The sequence below is a fragment of the Cyprinodon tularosa genome, unplaced genomic scaffold (assembly GCF_016077235.1).
Source record: "Cyprinodon tularosa strain WSP-4 unplaced genomic scaffold, ASM1607723v1 ctg160, whole genome shotgun sequence".
NCBI lineage: Eukaryota > Metazoa > Chordata > Actinopteri > Cyprinodontiformes > Cyprinodontidae > Cyprinodon > Cyprinodon tularosa.
The window spans coordinates 293,622-316,852 of NW_024038438.1; the positions used below are offsets into that span (position 1 = coordinate 293,622).

General features: G+C 36.2%; 1 protein-coding gene across 1 annotated transcript in view; it reads right to left on the reverse strand.

Moving 5' to 3' along the window:
- poc1b (POC1 centriolar protein B) overlaps positions 1 to 23,231 on the reverse strand; it is an 83,933-nt gene that overhangs the window by 49,450 nt on the left and 11,252 nt on the right. The window contains exons 6-10 of the mRNA XM_038280463.1: positions 22,528 to 22,643; positions 18,212 to 18,345; positions 15,672 to 15,740; positions 15,299 to 15,451; positions 14,989 to 15,066 (exon numbers count right to left, since the gene is read on the reverse strand). Coding sequence (XP_038136391.1) covers positions 14,989 to 15,066; positions 15,299 to 15,451; positions 15,672 to 15,740; positions 18,212 to 18,345; positions 22,528 to 22,643 — 550 coding nt within the window. The remainder of the gene's footprint in view (positions 1 to 14,988; positions 15,067 to 15,298; positions 15,452 to 15,671; positions 15,741 to 18,211; positions 18,346 to 22,527; positions 22,644 to 23,231) is intronic.

Below are 23,231 nucleotides of genomic sequence, written 5' to 3' on the forward strand. Positions count from 1 at the left end.
ATTACAGGAAAATGATTATACCCTACATTTTATCCTAATATAAATATGGCTTTTTACATAAACCACAGCAGCGGAAGTCTAATAGAAAATCAAATCCATGAGACGACCGAACAGATACTTCATGAAGTCCAAAATGCCACGGGAGGGAAAAAAGAATTCCATTTCTACAAGTCGATTAAAGGTACAGTCATGCCTTTGCTGACCTTTGTCCATTCAAATCAATGCTTACAGGTGAATCCCTCTCTGTGTTTGGTAAAATAGAGAGCTCTGAAAAATCAATACCTTGTTTTTTTTTTCTGCAAACCTAGATGAGCTGTACAGAAATAAACCCTGCAAGCAGCGGAGCCATGAGGCGTCTGATCTTCCTACGCGGTTCACCGGGCTACATCCTCTCTGCCTCCACTAAGGCAGAAAATAGCATCAGCCTGCAACCCTGCCAGACATTAAGGTAGCCTGTTATTTCAACACATACACACAGCTTTTCTAACACTGGCTGTAGCCTTCAAAAGTCATTCTGCAGAGGTGAACGTAAACTTCATACCTGTATAAAAAACAAAGTCATATTTTTAGCACCTTCTTGAACTTCATCTAAAATCTGGGTATTGATAAAAAAAAACCATGCAAAAGTTGGATAAATAATGAGAAAACTTTAAATTACTGCATCTGAAAAGATGGATTTATTAGGGTTTTGTTACATCACAAAGCTTTCTAATCACAGATATCAGTAAACATTTTAATACATAATTTCACAAAGCTTAACTGATTAATGCTCCAATTAAATTCATACCAAATGCAAACATATATCCCTATCATCAACTTTAGGATGTACCTTTATTTTAAAATGTCTATGACAGAAGAGTATAGTGAACAGGTGATTTGTTTAATTATTACCATTTTTATAATTAAAAGAAAGCACTATATTTAATGCAGAATTAATGTTAGAAATTTGAAATAAATTGGTTTTTGATGGGCAGATGATACTGCAGTATTAATACAGACTTGTGAATAAAAATGAAAAACCATGACAGAGTTGATGATACTTCAAAGCAATGCATCATCATAACAAATTGACAAAACATTTATGTTTTTAAAGGTGTTGATTTTGAACCCTAGGTGGCATGTGGAAGGGTGTGTCTCAAAATTCAGCTAAGTTGTGTTTTTCGAAGATACTAGGCCATCTGCAGGAACAACATGTCACCAAAAGTACAGACATTCGATTTTGTTAAAGCTCTTTTATGGCATAGCTGTGTATCAGAGCTTACGCGACTGATTACCACTGTTGCCAAGAGTATTTGTGGCCCAAGATGACAACTGGTTCAGGTTTAAGTATTTAAGTTCAATCCTGTTTCAACTGTGGTTAGAGCTGTAACCTGTTTTAAAGTTCAAAAAGGCTGAAAAGATTAAGATCGTTCATACCCTTGCAGCTGCCGACCCCGTTGTTATTGTACCAACAGAGGTATTTCAGTGGGAGATGCCAGACCAACTTGAACAGTGCCAATTTACTCTGAACTGCTGTGTGGGGAAGAACATGTCCATAGGACAGCCAGGTTTCTCCAAATCCCATAAAATAGAGTAGAAGAGCTTATAATGACACCACTGTTAACACAAAGACTTTCTTTTTTTAAATGAGTGGGGTGTGGATGGTACACGTTGGTCCTGGTGGGTATGGCAACCTTGCTTCTGTTAGTGAGCCCCAGGGCAGTGGTGGCTACAATGTAGCTCACCACCATCAATGTGTGAACAACCGAATAGCCTGATCTGGAGGGGGAGAATTTAGTCAGGACACACGTTTCTCCTTGGTTCTACCCTTTTCATACCTCATCAAAAATGATGAGGTTATCCTAAGGTATTTTCTATATTTATGCTGCTAGAAGTTTAGACTGCTGGAGGACATAGGGACTACTTTTGATCATTCTGCTTTATTCAATCTCTATTCTACCATTCTGCAGTATTTGTTAGTCTCACTTATAACTTTATACTCTTTCTGCTTTTTCTCATCAAAGTAGCATCATCTGGTCTGTTTGGCTTTGACGTCATCCCGAAGAGAAATATCAGTCGTGCTGCTGCCATCGACACCTTTGTTGGAGCTTGGCCTGTTTTTTGGTGTAGTCCTGTTTCGCTGACTTTGACTAACTGTATGTGCTCTCTTCATCCTCTGATATGGGGGCTGGCTTGGAGCTTGTCAAGCTGGTTGACATTTACCTTTCATAACACTGCTTCTTTGTGTATGTCTGTTTCGGTCTCCTTTAAACCCCAGATTGACCAATTAAATGTACCAGTCACAAATCCAAGTCACAGACTTGGATTGCTGTTATATTACAATTTCAGTGGCTTTTACCAAGTGACAGAAAGTGTGTCAGTATTTATAATTAAATTAAAACGTCTCACCTCATTCGTGAAATTACTGAATTATAAAGTCTCATTTATAAATCAATTCCTCGCTTAATTTAGAAACTTTTTAAGTTTAATTAAATTTCATTATCTTCCTTCAACATCAAGTATGTTACGGTTTTTTGTTCTGGATTACATGGAAAGTTACCACTGAATACATATCTGTATATTTACATGATTAAATGATAATCATGATTTTCTAAATATAAGAAGCACAATGTCTGGGAAGGAATAAATCAGATTCATGTATGCAACAGCTCTTAAAAACAACTTTTATTTTAAAAAATTTCAACACAGGCTCTGGTTACACTTTACTAACATGTAATATTGAAAGTTAAACTCATGCTTATTAAAATATCACCACAGACATGAAGACAAAGGCCTAAAAAAAAAAGTGTTCAATCACATAATCTGTCTTTCCATAATACTAAAGGAAAAATTATGAAAACAAAAAGTCAGCGTCCAGTCATTATGGTGTTTATGGTCTTTTTTTCCCCCTCATCATCCCAACAAAAACAGAACAAAATGCAACACAACATTGTTTGCCTTTCATATATCCTGGTAATACCTGCAAATAAACCTACCATTCTATTTTTAGCTCCCTGAATGCACTGACTGTCAGCACACTCCCACCAGAGGTCCCAGAGGATACATGCTGTACCCTTGAGAAAGCATAATCACCGGGTCTTTGTGACCGATCACGTGGACAGAGATAGCAGTTAATAGAGCAGGCAGAAAAGCCCTTCAAACTGGAAAAAAAAACTGTTACAAAATATTTTGTAGCCTGATCAAATCAAGCGAATTACCCTGTTTTTTATATCCGTAACCACAGAAAGGTCTCTGGAAAACGCTAATACTTAGTTACAGAACTGATTTATCTGTAGAAAAACAAGGAAACCAACTGATGTGTTTGGTGTGACTAGAGAAGAGTGTGCAGTAAGGCTGAGTGAAGAAAGAAATGTTACAATAGAGATAAGAGAGGAGATAAAGAAGTATTGATAAAAATGTGGTAAAAAGAAGTTTTCAGATGAAAAACCAAAACACATTGGGCACGGGGCAGCAGTGATTAATAGATATAATTTATGTTGATTATGAAAAAATTATGGTGGAGTTCGCTAATCTGACTAGTAAAGCAGCAGTGAGCCATAAGCAGCACCTTATCACATGATACAATTATATCACATGATTGAATACTTTCAGGTTTATCAGGATTTGGCTTGATTGTTAAATTACTCCAACATTTTCTTTGGATTGGATGATGAGGTTATATCTCACCAGTGTCAGAAATCCAAGCATGGCATGTCCACATAGCATTGTCTATCTGCAGCCCGTGGTGGGCAATCAGTGTGAGCACGCACTTTGCCACGCGATAGGATGCACAGACTGATAGCATGCCATATAAACGCACTATAAGCGTAATGGTGATCTCTACAGTCACTAGTTTGTCAGCTCTATGCTGCCATAGCTCAAAAGATGTCTGCCTCAACAGATTTGGAAATACTATGTAATTATAAATAGCGATTTCTAAGGCAAGTTATAAGTAAAAATTGAGACTTTCAGTTGATAGGTGATAAAAAGTAACTTGCGTATGGATAATATATTATTTATGTCAGTACATCCCTGTAATTTATACACACTATACCTTTAACATGCAATACGATGAAATAACATAAGTGCCGAAATATTTGCATCCAATTAGAAAGCTTAAAAGCAACAGTGAGGGAAAAAATTTTATAAAAAAAAAAAAAGGAGCCTACAGTAAATGAAACAGGGTTGTGCGTGGTGATGAGCGAGTGTGAGGGTGTTATGGAGCCTCTGGTAACTCGTGTGGAAAGCAAGCCCCACCCCCACCCCCACCCTTACTGTTACTATCTTTATCTCATTTCCGTTGTGTCTCCTCACTCGTGATACCCCTCCACAGCACTTAAACCTGGCGTCTAAACCTCTCAGTCATCAAGTATACAATACTTCCACTGCACAGGAAGATGGAGAGATCAGCGGGGTCATCCATGGATATGTAAACTTGTTTTACGTCATAGTTAATGACACACCAGAGAGCAGTCATGAAGCATGAGAAAACAGTAGATTTACCATATAGTTTTATTATGATTAAACATCTCCTGTAATCGGGTTTATTCTCACAGCAGGCGATGACATATCACTAAACACACAGAAAGGTTGATAAGAGCCACATTGGAGGAGAATACCTTGTCTGGTCTAACTGGCGTCACTGCTAACGTCTGCGGAGACACAGGAGACGGCACAGGTAACCGAAGCCAACCATCTGCTATCTAATCACCTCCTAAACACACACAAACATTTCCTGTAGGGACACTCTAAAGAAAAGGATTGACATAAAACAGGACGGACATTAACATCCGTCTATGTTCCAGGGAAAACTAAGTGCATCCCTGCTAACTGACACAGACTAAACTGGGCTACTTACTTAACTGATCTCTGTATTCAACCTCACACTAATCTTCTCTTGTTTTTTTATTGCCACTTGTTACATTTCATATTGAATACTATTGGAATACTAATCTTTTATTAACATGTGAAAGTGGTGATATTAACCCCTTGACATCCATCGTTGCAAATTGGGGTTAAGAATTAGATAAAGTTGAGGGGTGCACTCTGAGGGCCTGGGTACCATTACTGCCTTACCATTACTGTACTGCCTGCCACCATATAAAGAGAAAGAGAAAGAAAGATATCTGTGAAATGCAATTTGAAAAGATTGTATTTGTAAAACTCAATCTGAAAAATAGAAGTTTTTATAAATAAAATTAGAAAACATAAAAACTTGGAAATAATGTACATTAGAAAAAAAAATATGTTAACAAAAATACTCTTAAAGCCCTTTTTTTTGTTCATTTTTCAAAGTTGAATTTCTGTATTTATTTTTCTTTTTAAATTTCCTGAAAAAAAAAAAAAGAAACATGTTCTTAGCTTTCAACAATATTATAACAAAATCACTCCATACGTCAGGAGTGTCGGGAGAAATTTCAATAACGTGTTTGTTAATCTTTAACTAAGCAATTAGAGGTGAACAGCCATGACACAAATCAGATAAGTGTTAAAAAAAATATTACAAGAGTAAAATTTAGCAGTGAGCAGTAAAAGTATCATAGAAGCATATTTGGCTCATAAAGTTAATCCATTAAATGTAACTAGGCAACACCCACCTCGACTGGAATCAGGGAAGGCAAAGCTAAAAGAAATATGAAGAGGATCAGAGAGAACTTCAGTCAAAATCGAAATGATTTTACATTTTCTATAAAAGAAATAAGAAACCCATCTGCTTGCTGTGCCAATTAATGTTCCATTTTAAAGTTCAAATCTACAGCAAGTTTTTGCATCTTGGTCCAGAGACAAGAAAGACGTACCTCTGACTTTCGCAATTTTTTAAGGTGTGAATACTCAGTAAATAAAAAAAACAATAAAAAAGAAGAAAACTGTTAGACTCCATGGGGCTCATTTAAAATATGAAATTATGGTTCTTGATGGTACATCTATAATAAGACTGATTAAGTATGATTTTTTTTGGAAGTGTTGGTAGGAAAAGCCTCATCAAAAAAAAAGAAGAAAAAAAAGAAGGAAAGCAGAATCTAAATGGTTCCAAATTTTAACGTGAATAAACTCCACACTCTTTAAAGAAGAATTAAAACACAGCTTGTTTATAAAAACCATCATATCAAGTGTTGGACATGGTGGTGAAGGAGTGATGCTTAGGGCCATAAAATTCTCTGTTCAAAAGCACTGGCCATCTGTTCAAAAGCACAGGTAATGGCTAAGCTGAACAATATTTAACAAGTACATTAAAGGTATTCACCAGTGATATGATGAGATACAAGCGTAAACTTATTTAAATCAAACTATGAGAAATATTTTTTTAGCATAATTTAAAATCTGAATTAAGAAAATAAACCCAAAGACAAACCCAAAGGAAGTTTGAACTTCTTTTGGGTTCGTCTACCATGAAACACATGGACCCACTTGTGAAATAAAGTCTGTTTCCTGGACATTTAACAAGTTTTCATCCAGTGTTCAACTGCTGTGGATAACTTTAGGTCGGTGGGTTTTTTTTTTTTTTTTCCTCTACACAATGAAATGATTCAGACACTTGAAGGGGAGTTCTGCTCCCTTTAATGTGGTTTTTGAGTTGCAGAACATAATGAGATTTTATGCATAAAAACATTTCATGCACTTAAGGAAAGGGGAAAATCCCAAAGGAATCATGTGTCTTGCTTCCGAGGTCACTGATGGCCGCAGAAATCCTTAAAGCAGGAACATCCCAGTCTAACCGCCCCCACTGTTTTATCAGGCTCTCTCCTCATCTCCATGCTTCCGCCAACGCATGAACCCATTATAGTGATGGGGGAGAAAACAGGGATGCTGAGTGAGAGGGAAAGCACTCCGAGCACATGCACAGCAGTGGGAGGGGAAAGAAACTACCAGAGGGGGAGGAAGAGGAGGAAAGAGAAGAAGAGGGATATTAAGTTCCTCAGTGATGGATTTCACTTGATAGGAGCAGAGCCGGGGGCTCCCCCACTCTGAACCAATCTAAACAGCAGGCCATGTGAGTCATCTTCAAGCAACCCTGAGTACAAAAACACACAAAGTCTCATCTTTCTGGATGTAGTGAGCATAATTGATTTTTAGCCATTTTTATCCCTTTCTATGTCCTCAGCCAGACTCCAACCCTAAACCATTACCAGATGACACCTAACCCTGACGGTCAGGGTGTCATTTGGTCATTTGATGTCCTTCTTAGAATAATGGTTAACCCTTAAGAGAGCACAGAACAAGACTTTTTATTTTTGTAACATAAAAAAAGTATTTTCTTTGCAAAAATCCAGATCAATTTGATAACCAAAAATAGTCACTTGCTTTACTATGGGAAAAAAACAAAACAAATAAAAAAAAACCAAGGAGGTCCTCTATAAGAATTTAATGAGAAACACAGACAAAGAAAGAAACACATATGTTGTTATAACATAATCCTGAGAATATTAATGTGATATAGGAAGTAAAAGCAGTTAAGCTAAACTAAAACCTTAACCAGCTAAGTTATCCCTTGTTGTCTACACTTGCTGTACAGATAATGTTTTCATTTTTTAATTTATTCACATACGTCCAAATTCACAAAATGAACACCTTCACAAAGAGGTTGGGCTAGGATGGCATGTAAATCAGGTCTCCTTAAAAAGGTACTCAAAGCTTAGGAACAGGAGTCTTTGTACATAATAAGTCATTAAAATAAAATTTTGAAGAGGAAAAGATGGTGAAAGATCAGCATGTTGTAACATTATCATACAATGGCAAACTACTTCAAAACAACAAACGCTAAATATTAAAATACTTCCCCAAGGCAGGAAAATACAGGACGTAATTGCTGTTTGTTTTTTTCCTGGTATCATGAAAATTCATAGGAGTCCAAATATGTATTTTTTTTAATTTAGTGTTACAGAGGCACAGTAGGTCTAATGGTATTATGTGACAGGAAAAAATTACTAATGTCAGCAAACTTGACTTTTTGAGGTATTCCAGGTGGTTTACCAAGTCATTAATACAGATAACAAAAAACAGTGGGCCCCTTATTGAACCTTGAGGGACTCCATATTTGATTTCCTTGCTTTGTGAAGAATGGTTATCAATACTAACATATATTATTGACTGCACAAGGTGTGTGCTGTTCCTCAAAGACCATGATGCATCTTCCCTATTACTATATCAAAGGCAACAGTATCAAATGCCTTGGATAGGTGCAGGAATCACAAATTCCACACTCACCCTGATCAAAAACATCATTAATTTTTTCAACAAGATCCAGAATAGCCCGGCACGTCATATTCTTATGAATCTCCCTACAGATATCACAATTAAGATAAACTCAACCCTGATCATCTTACAAAATGATCTGATTATCTTCCACTAAGCCTAGCTGTGATATCTGCACCCTGTCAAATTTGGTGCTTCTGTAAAATATGTTTCTATATCCCTTTCTACATCTTTCTTTATAAAACTCAAATTTCTTTCAATTTTAACTCCCTTTCTGACACAGGAAGAGAGAAACACAGTTTGTTTAAATGTTTGTATTTTAAAACAAAAAAAAATCAAATGTCCTTTTTTTAATTTTGTAATACACATTTCTAGAAGGAAAATCTAAAGATATACTGAGACCTGACCTGAACCTAAGCCTAAACTCAGTCCACATCCTAGTCTTAGATATAACCTTTAGCAGACAGAATTGAGGACCAACAAAATGTCAATCAATGTCACTTTGGTACAAACAGTCCTCGGTTTTATGGATATATCAAATAAATGGTCCTCTCCCTGACGCCATGACAGGAGCGCACACAGACACACACACTTTGAAAAGCCACCTTCTAACCTAGATCAGGACAACCAGCCAGGGTATCATGGTGTTCAGTTAAACTTTAAACAGATAAATCATATTTTCTTACATTAGGACACTTATTCAAAAACTCCCCGCCCCGCTGACTTTAATACAGTCTTCTCAGGGTAAACACTACAAAATTGCCAGTTCACTGAGAAATTCAAAGGTAGACCAAAGTGCCTTTAAAGGACCATCAGTTTTCCTGCTATTTTTAGCTACGGTAAAAGTGATGCATGTGCAGTAAGTGTGGTTGACACAGTGAGCTAAAGGGGCAGGCACTGCTCCAGCACCACTATTATTAGAACCTCCGCTCCCTGATAGAGGCCCCTGGGGGCCGAGGAACGGACACGTGGATCTTTGATCCCCAGCATCATCTCTGATCTCTCTCTTTCCTAGGCCATACAGATCATACCAAGTTAGGGAGATTCCTAAAACAAGATACTACTTTAATAAAAATGCAACTAAAAGCAATAAAAGATATAAACCAGCAATTGAAACAAAACAAGACTTATCTCTTATCTTTTATCTCCTGAACTAGAAGGAACCAGACAGTACATGCATTTCACACATACAGTAGTAAATCAAAAATGTTTACCCGATTTAAATGTGGTGTTTGGACTTTAAAGGGATCCAGGCTAATTGAGCATGTTGGCCTGAATATGTTGTAATGTTTCTCTTAACTTAAAATCTGTCATTTGTATGACGTGAAAACTCATAAATGCTTCAAATTTTTGACTTTGTTATATTTTTCATTAAAGGAGGTCACCTTTTTTCACCTGTGCAATGCATGCTGGGTTGATGCGGCGTTAGGTCATACAGGACTGAAACCTACAGAGTAAACACAGGAAGGCTAACGTATTTTATCGTATTGAGTTGGACTGGTAGAAATGTGGACAATGCCACGCTTACAGACACCTCATGTGCATGCCGGCTGACCCTATTGCCTTTACCCCTCCTGGTGTGGTGATTTTTTTTTAGTACCCTTTTGTCTGTGAAATGATTTTTTTAATTCTTGACTCAAATCTGCATTGAATTAGATGCATATTTGTGAGTGACATGAACACATGGAAAACAAATTATTATCCAGCAATTCACTTTAATATAAAATAACAAACTTTATACATAAGTATCTTAAACATAAGCCTATCCTGCTTAACTTCAAAATCTAAAAATAAATATAAAACAATAAATAAATAGTGCACATTTTTGGTGCAACAGCAAACTTGTGCAAACTTGTAAACATATTTGTGCCTTAAATGCAATGACTGTAGGCAGCAGTTGTAAAACAGAAAAAGAATCATTAGCTCAATGCCACATTATGTGGCGATAGCCTCTGAGCTCTTGCAGCAGTGAGGAGTTTTTTGTTTTTGAGTGCTGCAGAGTAAAACTCTGAGCAAGACAATTCATAATTGAGGCTGACAATGAGTTCAACTTTAATTAATTCAGTGAAACATTTGTTCCTCAAATCAGTTTGTTCTTCATTAAGGAGAAAATCTTCTCCACAAAACCAGTGGAAGATGGGATGCCAAGGACAAAGGACACAGCAGCTTGGATGTTGGGAGGATCAGCTATCTGATGAACCTCCATCCACCTCTCTGCTGTTCCTTTGGCCTGCCAGGATTCCTTTTCCTGCCGCATCAGCATTTAAATTACTCCGTTCGTCCCCCATACTGCGCTGTTCTCTCTGGCTATCTTCTCAGTGAGCAACACTCGGCTCGACCAATGGGATGAGGGTAATCTGGATCGTTACATATATGTTGTTAGCTCATTGGTCACAACGTAGGATAGGGCCCGGTAACAAGTTTACCGTAAGTTTTGTATCCAACGTGCTCTTGTTGTTCATTTTCCTTTAGCTTTTTACTTTTTACTCTCACAGTAAAACGGGACAAAGTGCGTTCCTATTCCACTAAATACGGGACAGATACTTCCATTTCTAAATACGGAATGATTAAATTTTTCAAGGGACCGTTGGCAACCCTAGTTGGAACAAATGTGACGTGCTTGTGATCTTTTGATTACTGAATTAGAGCTAATACGGTTAGCAGAAGCTAACCTGAAATTAAAATCAAATTGGAAGATTATGAACAATAGTTTAAAATAAACTTTCAGTTATAACAAATTGTTCTAATATATCAGAGAAAATGTTTTGATCCTAATGCTAATCATAAACACCCTCAGTTAGAAACTGGAGCTCTTTGTAGCATTGCTCTCTATCTGGGTTAGGAAACCCTGGTGTTCAAGGTGACATCTATATGACAATATTTTATTCAAATGTATCAAAACTAAACAGCTTACAGTGGTTTTACTGTATTTTATTGTATTACCATAAAAAATAAACACTTCTCAAATAAAATCTATTGTTAGAACCAAACATGGATCAATTTAAAGGGGTCAGATCACATATATACCAACAACCATATTTTGATGTTAAAATAAAGCAATATAAGCCAAGCATTTGTATTTATAGTGTTTCTTTAGTCCTTACTGAGCCTGAAAAGAAGTTTTCCACCGGGTGTGATCAGCAAAAAAAAAAAGAAAATTCAATTTTCAATCACTGCCATAGCTGGCAGTACTTTTTCATGCATTATATCAGTCAGATTCTGAGGTTTATTAAATCCAATGCTTATATTGTATTCTGAGCGACCATGCCGTAACCCTCTTAAAAACCTGATTGTTTTTAGACTTTTCTCATAATTCATCTTGAGCAATATTTTACCTCTGGCCACATGATCCTGTTATGGCAAATATTAAGGGAACAACAACAAAAAGTAAAACAAAATAAAGAAATATAATACACCTTCTAATTTTAATCTTGAGTCTTGAAAGCCTTGAGTCACTGCAAATTGTTTGGCTCTTACCAAGAGGGAAAGATTTACACAGAGGTATTAGATCATTTATCTTCTTTTAATAGTTACTGTCTTTTTCTAAGTGCAAATTCAAGTGAAATTATATAACTGCTAGGACACATAATTTCACCTGTTTTTAGTACCTTGTCCGTCAGATGTTGTGTTTTTTACTTGTTTTTAAACTCTCTTTTGCAATGTATGCAACCAGACTGAGCTACAAGCATAGAAACTCGTTAAGTCGTCATACAAAAGAGGGCTCCTTTAAGCAGTCTGTAACAAACAAGCTCCTTTAAAGCGTTTAACTTCTTTCTCTTCTTCATACACAGCACTGAGTTCTTTTTAACCTCACAGCTGTCCAAATCCCGAGCAGCTGATTTACGGCTGCGTCCTTAATGGAGGCTTGAAGTAAAACCACATATCCGACTTGGTCGTCCTCGTCATAAATGACTTCCACTTGGCTCGGTGCATTCACCACTTTACTCCCCCACAGGATGTAATTGCAGGAAACAAGTTACAATTAGATACAGAGCAACACACTACTCCTGAGTGAACAAACCAACATCACTGTAAATGTCAGGATTTGTTCTAAAACCTGGATAAGAAGAGAACCATTCGAGCCCATGAAAACAGAGAGACTCTCGGAGCACTGCTATGCTGACAAAATGTTGCATTTCCTTTTATTTAAAGCAAGGGATTATCAGTTTAATCTAATCCATCCGTTCTAACTATATGGTGGAGGTAAAAACAGACAATATTGGCTCAGTTTTAATGGAACTGATACCAAATTTGAAAAAAAAGAGAAGAAAATTGGCCAATGCTAACAATAATTCCAATTAGTCAGACTCATAACCCAACTCTAAAGCTAACTGGAGTTACTAAAAAATAATAGACCGATACCAAATCCTTAGACTGACCTTGTATCAGTGTTGTATCGATGCAGCATAGTTCATCCCAAGGCTGGGCAATTAATAGCAATTACAATAGAGTCACAATTATACAAAATCCTGTTCATCTTCAAATTACAGAGGCACCACATTTTTGTCATGTCATGTTCCATATTTGCTGCATGTAAAGAACATGTTTAGCAAATGGTAATAAAAAATAAAAAACATTTTTTTTTTCATTTGAAAAAAATCTAATCCAGAAATGACACTTTGAAAGTGTTTTTTAAAAGTAACTTTGTTAATTTTTAATTTTTATTTTTTAAGCATGAAGGACTACGGATGGATGGATGGATGGATGGATGGATGGATGGATGGATGGATGGATGGATGGATGGATGGATGGATGGATGGATGGATGGATGGATGGATGGATGGATGGATGGATGGATGGATGGAATTTCTTCAAATTTTGTTTACTCAAAACATTTTCACAGAATTTCTGGATTGCCTCTATTATTCTTATTTTTTTACATTTCCATTTTTAAGATGTGCTCTGAGCTTGCAGCCCATGTGCAGATCTATGCATTAAAGTAGAAGCAAGCACTTTCCCACGCACAAGTAATGGTTAAATCATGTGAAATTGAACTCAATAACCAAGCTTTTAAGGTCATGGAGAGAATGAAACCCTGGAGTAAAACAACTATAAAAGTGTGGATTAGCATTTCTGTTAAAAATGAAAAAAAAATAAAGAATAAATAATATATTTGAAATTTTGGGGAAATCGTTCAGGTCAAGTTAATCTTTAAGCAGCATCAGATAATGATAATACTGCTATTCTAAGAGAAATAATCATAGTGGAGAATCCTCTGCAGGATTATTTTAAGCTGCTTAATGGGGGCGAGGATGCAGATTCCCTCTAGGCTGTTCTGTTTGTAACTGTAACACTCAATGAGCTCCATAAGTTACCAGAGCCATAGAGATGAGCAAGTTCTGAAAACAGTGGGCAACATTTCCAAGAGCAATGGCCACCTAGAGAGCTTAAATGAAGGAGGTTAGCCGCTCTCGCTAGCATTGCGACAGGCGTTAGCAGAACATGTTAAAGTTTGTTTACATGATCAAAAAAGAGTAGAGCAACCAAAATATCATTTTCTATTGCCATCCATAAACATCACATATGAGTCAAATGAATATGACCGAAACAAGCTCTGAAAAAAACATTTCACACGGCTAGAAGCAGAACTATAAGATGGAGTAAAACCTCCATGGTTTTGTCAATATTTGCCAGAAGGTCTGTCACAGATCTGCCTGTATTTTGAGTCTACTGACAAGGATTTCTGCCAAACTACAGGATGCCCTATCTTCCACCTCATTGAGACCTAATGGCATATAAAGTCTGACATCCTGTGTCTTTCAGTGATGGTTTGACATCTCTGTTCACAAGGGGATTACATGTGTCACATGAGCTATTCTATTTATTCTTTTACTCAGTAACTAAACACGCTCCTTTTTTGCTCAATATATAATCGATTAGGTCAAAAAAACAACATTTGTGTTTATTCAGTCATTATTTAGCACAGCTGCATTTATAAAGCAAGGGTCAATGTCTATTCTTTTCAAATTTAGCTTACGGAAAAGAATTTAGAGCTTCAATGTTATGGAAAGACACTCTTGATACAAGAGAAAACTTACTACTTACATCCTGACAATTTAATAAAAAACTAAAACTGGATGCGATGATCAGAATGAAAAAGAAAAGAGAGATAAATCTGCAATTATTAATCTTCTAGCCTTAAGTAAACTTTAACCCCAGAGTGGATAAAACTTCTTACTAACAAATTCCACTAAACTCTCCATCCTTTAGCTCTAGGAAACTACAGTGTTATAATAATGCTCATTAAAGCTGTACATTATGACTGAACCATATCCTCCTTGTTTCCAGCCATTATCCCGGATCAACATTCGTAGAGTAAGCGGATAAGACTGAGTCACATCCAGCAGTTTATACCTCACAAAACCGTGAGAAAATGGCTCTGAAATTCAAAGTTGGGGCCAGTGACCTGCCCCCATCCGATTAGCTGTCACTATGGAGAAAAAATTTGGATTTTTTCATTTCAACCCTTATATGAATGAAAAGAAGGAAATTGCTATAGACTGGAAACCTGAAAATAATGCCTCCTTTAAATTTAGGTTACAAAACTTAAATTGTAAAATGCATTTTTCAATCAATCCTGAGATGCAAAATATGATAATGACTAAAATAGTGAATAGACATGCATCTTAGTGTGGCAGAGCATCTCAGAGGGTGAATGAACTGCTGTAACAGCATCACTCAACACTGGTATGCACTGCCACCTAGTGGCTGTCTTGGTAAACACTTATGTTTGACATTCTTTGCTTCATTTTCATTCCCCTATGGTTACAAACTAAGAGTTTTCCCCATTGTTTTTATTTTCTGTAGTCACCTTACCTTGTCTTCATGTAGAGCTTGGCCCAGCTCGACAACATGTGGATCAGAGGACCTGGTGTCGGTCACAGTGGGATTTATCTGGAACGAAAAGGAAAAAAATATTATAATAATATGACTACGAAAAGAAACTTGCTACAATTACAGGAGATTTAAACTGCAAAAAATCTTAAAACTGAAACCAAGTAAATTATTACATTAATTACAAGATAAAAGAAAGAAAGAAAAAAGTCACAGATGTAGTTTTTGTTTAAACATCAGAATTATTAACTATTAATTATTATTTTAATGCGGGGGTTGAAGTAGTAGAGACCTGGATGGGGGTGGGCTGTGGGTGGTGGAGGTGAGGTGTTCTGGGGTGGATGTCCGACAGGTGGGGTGGCGGATTAGGGGTTGATCTCCGGCTATGATGTTGCAGCAGGTCCTGATAAGGTTTACTGTCAAAGTTTGTCTTCCAGAGCAGCACCTGCAGCAGAATCCACAGGAAGCAAATTTAAAACATATATGTATTTTTTTTTTTTTTTCAAATGTATAAAAGTTTAAAAAAAAAAGAAAAAAAAAAGAAAAGTATGGAAACAACTGCAAGTAAGGTTAAAAATATAAAACTTCAGTCCTGGACTGCGTCATACAGAAGTCCAGTGCTGAACTCCACTGTTAAACTATACAGAAAGAAAGTCATAATGCACCTGGCAATCAGCTCCACCTGATGCAAACAGATCTCCAACCCTTGAAAACGCAGCCGTTATTACAGCACCCTGAAAATCAAGACAATTAATTATTTGAAACTTGATTAACACTTCAGTTAGCCAGCCGCTGACAGATAAATAGAATAATAATTGACTCAAACAAGAAAAGTATAAAAACTCTTGTGATAATTTATCACCTTGTTCACACAAAGTTAGATGTTCAAGGAACTAAGTTTCATTTCGAAGTTTTGACCATTTCAATTAGACAGAACTCTTGTTGAACAGCTAATTTGCAACATGGAATCTTTTATGATTCTTTGAAGTGAAATGAAAAAACGGAGCCATTTAAATTCAAACAATGCCCAATTTTAGCATTCTCACCAAACACATTTAGAGGATCAAATAGGCATCAGACACTGCAGATGCAAGGCACTCCTTCCATGGCTTGGCTTTATATGCTTTGATAAGTTGTAAAGAAAAAAAAAAGCATTTTTTCCACTATTTAAGAAAAAAGAAAGTCCACTTCAGTGCGGCATCTGTTGAGTCAGTTCATCAGGATTATGATATTAAATGTTCTGTTGTTGTTAGAAGTGGATCGCACTTTTGCAGCGGCTGAAAGTGAATATAAAGTGTTTTTTTAGATTTCTGGTAAAAACTGAAAGAACCAGAATCTAAATTTGGCTATTATTATAAAAAAAAAAAAATTGTGGAGTAATAATGATCAGAGCACCATCTTCCCCTTGTACATAAATATATATCCTACTGGCATTTAAGGTAAAACCAGTGCAGTTTAACCCCTTCATATATATATATATATATATATTTATTTTTCATTGTTTTATACTGACAGCTCTGCAGCAGAAATCATTTCTAATACTTAGGGTCTGTCTCTCAGACCGTTCCTGGATCAGCCTCTCTTATTGGTTGATGATCAGCATCCAGCTGTAAAAGTTCAGAGGCTGTATTTATCAAACTCTTTTTCAAATTCTTAAGTGTGACTCTCAGAGCGGATTATGACAGAAACTGGTCCTGTAATATGAATTTTGGATGATGTCTCTTCTAAATCCATTGACTTTACCAAATACAATCAAATCTGCTAAACATATTGAAAACCACAATGTGGCTTAAAAGTTCCAATTCTCTTATGAGGTTTTTCTAGAGCTGTTGATGTGCATTGCCAAGAACACTGCAGGGGGAACTGACATGTTTATCCTTTTTAATAATGAGGCTCATTTATGAGCGTTAACTTTGGAATTGGAGCGATTGGAGACGATTTAGCAGTCCCATGCAGGACTATTGTAAAATAAAAATCCATAAGAGGACTTAGAGGAGTTCATTTTGGACAAACACAACCATTCTATAATTTCATGCATTAGTGCTGACTGGCCACAAGTTATTTATTTCTTTTCCATGCATTTTTAACACATGGCCATGACTTCATTATCATAAATCCACAATCTGTTAATGCACGACCATGAGTTAATTTTGCGACTGTGTTTAAATAACACATGGCCAGCAGTTATTTTTATCCTAACTATTGTTTTCAGGTGGGTTTTTTTTTTTCAGAAACTGTAATGGAAATGCAGTTCCTGTTCCATTTCCTGTTAGAGCATTCTATCAATCCATGTACATCTCTCTTGCCTCAATACCTTCCTCTAGTGGCAACTCCCACCCACTTCAGACATCTCTACAGATTTCTTAAATATTTGGAGGAGTAGGAGTGACAATTAAGACTTGAGACAGTTAATAGCTTTTATTCATAAGACTGAGAGTACAGGAAAACTACCCAAAAAGCTCAGCATTTAGGAGTAAAAAAGCACACTAAGAAGGTTAATAAATACAGTTTGTCTTCCTCAGCAGCACCTGCAGCAGAATCCACAGGGAGTGTAACCACAGTTGACCATATGAAGGGCTTTTTTACAGCTCCAGACTAACATTTGTTGCTTTTTCTCCTGATTTAATTATGCATTGGAGTACAGTGGTGACAGTATGAGTCTGTGGGCTTGCTTCTCTTCATCATAAAAAAGAAGCTAAATACAGGACAGTCATTCAGGAAGAAAATGTTAGAGGCACCAAATGACCTGAACTTCACCTTCCATTTAGGTCAAAGACCTTAAACATACAGCAAGTTACTTCATCTTTTTAAATGGCCTCATCAAAGTACAACACCCAATTGATAAACAAATTTGCGATAAGCAATTTAAAACATATATGTATTTTTTATTTAAAATGTATAAAAGTAAAAAAAAAAAAAAAAAAAAAAAAAGTATGGAAACAACTGCAAGTAAGGTTAAATATATGAAACTTCAGTCCTGGACATTGTCACACAGAAGTCCAGTGCTGAACTCCACTGTTAAACTACACAGAAAGAAAGCGATAATGCATCACAATTCCTGAGTTTCAATCAAAGGAAGGAAGGAAGGAAGGAAGGAAGGAAGGAAGGAAGGAAGGAAGGAAGGAAGGAAGGAAGGAAGGAAGGAAGGAAGGAAGGAAGGAAGGAAGGAAGGAAGGAAGGAAGGAAGGAAGGAAGGACGGACTACCTTGTGTCCATGCAGCGTGTAGATGAGGCGGCCCTCCAGCAGGTCCAGGATCTTAACCGTCCTATCACTGGAGCCACTGATTAAGTAATTACTCGACGGATGGAAGGAGAAACTGTTGATAGTTGCAGTGTGGACTGAAAATTGAGTAAAACAGATTGAAAAAAATGCTTAGAGTAAAACACATTAACAGAAAAATACATATATGCGAAAAACACCATAAATAGCATCACTGTAGGGAAAAATACTGTGCAGATGTAAAATATTGAAGACAAATGTTCTTATAAAGAGTCCATGAACATCATACTAATCTATGTTGTACTAAAACCAATTTTATGAGATAGTCTGCTGAAAAAATAAGATGTGGAATGCATCTCATAAAGGTTGAAATACAGATAGATATTTATCTCTAAGGAAGCTGGATATTTATGGTACATTTCATTTAAATGTGTTGCTTTGCTGCCATTAACTTTTATTTTAATAATCATGGAATCTGACCCATTTATGATAGCTAAAACCATGAAATCTGAAAGTGGGTATTTCTTATGCCTTGTATATACTTATTTATCTAGTCACACACAAACATCTTGATTTGCAATAAGTTTATTAATTAGGTTAAATACATTTTTTTTCTATTTTTTGAGTTTTTAATTTGGTTCATTTTTTATTGTATCCACTTAATTCTTGTTTTTGTTTAAAAACAATTAAATATTCTCTCTTTTGTTTTTGGTCTAACTTTCCATGATCCACTGGAGTTTAGCCCTCACCAAAATGGCAGCCAGGGCCCTACTTCACCAAAGATGAATTCAGAAATCCCAGGATAATGGATAAAGCCAGACTAATCCTAGAGTGATCGGTGCATCCTGGCTTCATCCGCTCCAGGTACATCTGTGCAGGTACATGAAGCCAGGTGTAAGAAATCAAAGTTAATGCAAGTCTGCAGTTCTCTTCAAGAAACCATGAGATTGATTATAGATTCATTGATACAGCAAAAGATAGTGGATTTATTAGAACACATAATCCCTTACCACTTCTTGTGTGAAAACTCCATAATATTTAAATGAACAATTTACCTAAAAATGAGCAGTGGAAGCCAATGTGGTGACATGTGCAGAGCTCACAGTTAATAGATCTATATTAGATTTTTATCCTGCCATTCAGTCCCTCTATAGAACAGTGTTTTTAACCTCTAAGTTTTTTGTCTTTAAAATGGATACTGGGGAATGAATCCCAAGTGCTTCATGAAAATAATCTAATGTGAAAAACTTTATTAGACAGGAGTCATGATTTTTCATTCTTTTATTTCAACATTAAATTATTCCCAGAATTATACCTTACCAATATTATCAGGGAACCTGTCTAAAAAAAATGTTTAAAGTGGTCCACTAGCTTCAAAGTTTTTTTAGTGATGTGAAAGCTAAATTATGTTTGGTCCCATATTGCAGTATCTCTCCCTGATGTAGTTCATTCTTCTGTGGCAGGGAAAGGTTATGAGGATGTGTCACATTTTCCTTTTAAATGCCAAATACATACTGCAAAAAACGTCTTTGCTAAAATTCGGGTATGGGGTCACGGCTGTTTTTTCAACTCAGATTTTGTGTTTTTGACAGCTGTTGAGTGCTTTTCTCTCTGATTCCACCTGAGTTTCCCCCCGAGCCACTGCATTTATCAGATTAGATTAGATATATAATATTTTGAAAGCAGTACTAAAGAACTTTCCGTTTTGGTTGATGTTGGCTCCCCTAGGTGGACAAAAGCTGTATTGTTTTTCTTTTAGAAAAACTTTTTTCTCATGCATAGTGCATAGCACAGTAAAATCCTGATGTGGCCTCCTGTGGTTGGTTTCAACTATATTTCCGATTCCCGTTTCTGTGTGAAAGATGAATACTGATGAGATAATGAATCTAATTGTGGTGAAATATGTCATATTATGATTTTGAAAATAAGAAACGTGTAACACTGATTTTGTACCGTATTCCTGCACCAAGAAAAATAATAAAAAAGATGCTTCATTTTTGCTTAAAGCCACTAATCTCAGACAGATTCAACCAATCAGTGTTGTCGCTTAAAATAGCAGACGCTGCAGTCAATAGCTGAGTTAATTGAGAAACCATGGCGCAACGCACCATATACAGGGTTCCTACAGCATAAGGCAAGTTAAATTCAAGACTTTTTAAGACTTTTTAATGCCACTTGAAATAGAAATTTAAGACCAATTTAACAAGAAACACAAGAAAAACCTGCTTGCGACAACTTAACCCAAAGGTTTATTTTAAGATAAACCACTGCACTAATGTTTCAAATTTTGAAAAGCTTCCCATACAGGAAGAAAGCTAAAAACACACAAATGACAGATATATTTTAACAATTATTTAACCGAATTCACAAACCTTTTTTTAGCAGGGAACAAAACAAATCAGTTTTAAAGCCACAACATAACCAGTGCAGTTATTTTTCTTTGTATCGTTTTCTTAGTATGTTTGATTTTTTTTTTATAAAAAAAAGGTCAATTTTAATGTTTTATTTATATTACAAAAATAAATCATAATAAAAATAATCCTATTTATGATGTTTTAAAAATTAAGACCTACGAAAGACTGATTTAAGACATTTTAATACCAATTAAGGCCTTAATTTTCTTTTGAAGAATTTAATGCCTTTTAAGACTTTTTGAGGACCCGCAGGAACCCTGATATTACAGGTAAAAATAGAGTTAATCTGAAACGGTAGCTCTGACTGATCTTTATTTCAACCAGCCAACAAAAGGATTAAGGCTCTAAAAATCTGCACAAGATTTCAAATATTCATATGGACTTAATTGCAGCTGCAAAAAGAAAAAGGGCAAGACTTTATACTCCTGGCAAAAACGCGCAGACCTTTGCAAAGTATCTGGGTAATAGTTAAGGCCAGGACACTCTGAAACTGATTTTGCGTCCGATCCAACAGAAAATCGTGTCGGACGAGTTTATGGCGTTTAGCGCTCATTGAAAGACAATGAGGATGATCACACTGGACAAGATTTTACAGAAGGGGGCTTCCGTAGGTCAGACTGAGATAGACCCCAGGTCTATTAGTCTGACTATGCAGCTATTCAACTGCAATTATATGGGTCTGACAGGAAGAGAGACACGGTTAAAGTAAAACACATCTGCTTTGGGGGAAAATACAAAATAAAATATTTTAATCGCAAGAGAAAGAGTGTTTGCAAAAACAGTCAATGAAACATTTTTTTAAATGGTAAATAGCCTGTACTTATATAATGCTTTTTCAAGTCAGAAGAGTTGACCAAAGAATACTTCACCCATGAAAGGATAAAAGGATAAAGCAGAGATTCTCTTTGAGCCTCACAAAAACAACGAGGGACAGAAAACGCAGTTTATCACGCTCCTCGAAAAGGAAAAAAAAAAAAAATCAAGAGGACAGAAAATGGAATTAGTGAAATAGTGATCCTCTTTGAGCATCAGACAGAGCAAGTAAGCATGGCATCTCTCTCTCACCTTACAGATCTCTCTCTGAGAATCACATCTCACTGCCTCAGTCAGCATATAAACAGTCCCACGTTGTTTATTGCCGTTTTTCTTTTCTTTAGACGTAGATCTCATTATGTTTTTAATTTAGGTCTATAAAGAGTCTTTATCTGTTCTGGTTTAAGATATGCTGCACCGACTCATGAAGTGGGGCTTTGTTTTATAGATAGACAGGTGTGGTTTTTTTTCCATTTTCTTTTTCCTTTTTTTATTACTTTCCATAATCTGTCCAGGTCAAATTTGGGAAATTGTTTTAATTTGTGTGTGGGACTGAGACAGTTAATAAAATCTGTGCAGATCTGCCCACCCTGTCTAATTAGACCCTCTCTATATGCAGTCAGTGTGACATGGAAGAAATGTATTGGGAAAAAATGAATATGCCCCTCCTTTAGACTATCAGAACACATATATTTTATCATAACTAACTGGATTTTGGATTGTTTGAGAGAAGCAAAATAAAACAACTATGTATCTCTACTGTTTAATGTGATTTGTTGGAAAATAATTTTGCTTCAAGTGAGATTTGTGCAACTTTTGTGTTCATTGTGTAATATTAGAATCATGAAAAAAGGAGAAAGAGAAAGATATACGGGTTTCAGGAATAAGCCTCACGAAAAGAAAAATGAAACATCAGCACATATCAGCAGTAGTGGGAGTAATAGTGTTACATAGCTTTTAAAGACCCACAAGCTAATGTGATGTTTATGCAGTTATTGTATATACACCTCTGCAAAACACCAACCATGCAGGAATACTTGCTTCACTGGGAATCATTGAGGCTTATCGCCGTACCTTGATAGTGCTGAATCAGCTTGTTGGTCCGTAAATCCCAGATCTTAAGGGAACTGTCAGCTCCTGAGGAGGCAATGCAGGTGCCGCTGGAGTTGAAATCAACAAAAGTTGCAGAGCTGGAAGAAACATTTGAACATTCAATGGTTTTAAGAAGATTTACCTCAGAACATCTTAAAGTAAAGACCTGGGGTTTACTTTAGATGATGAGAAAAAAAAAGCATAGAAAAAGAAACTTGCTGCAATTCTAAGAGACCTTATATGAATCTGCAGGTTGGTGAAAACATGCTGTGGACATAACAGAGGTGACATACTCAGACCAGCTACAAATCCTGCAGCTGCAAAACAAAGGCGGGGATATTCCTTTTCTAAAAATTACTTATTTAATACTTCGGTGGGTGGCTGGTTCTGAGGGAATTTTTCATTTCTAAAATTATTTTGGAAACAGAAAATTGTTTGGAGTTTTGGTAAATTACACTAACAAAAGAAAGTAAAGCGAGATTTGATTGTTATTGTCTAGAGTCTGTTATTCAACCTCCAAAAGCTTAACTATCAAAGGAAGTTTTGGTTTAAAGGGACATCATTTCTTCCCCGTTTCGCCCACAGAAACTAAAGATGCCTTCCTGGAAAAGGAGACGGACATTGGCTACAGTACTAGAGATCAGTTACTCCATAAGAGCTAATGAATAATCCCCTGCCCAGGAGAG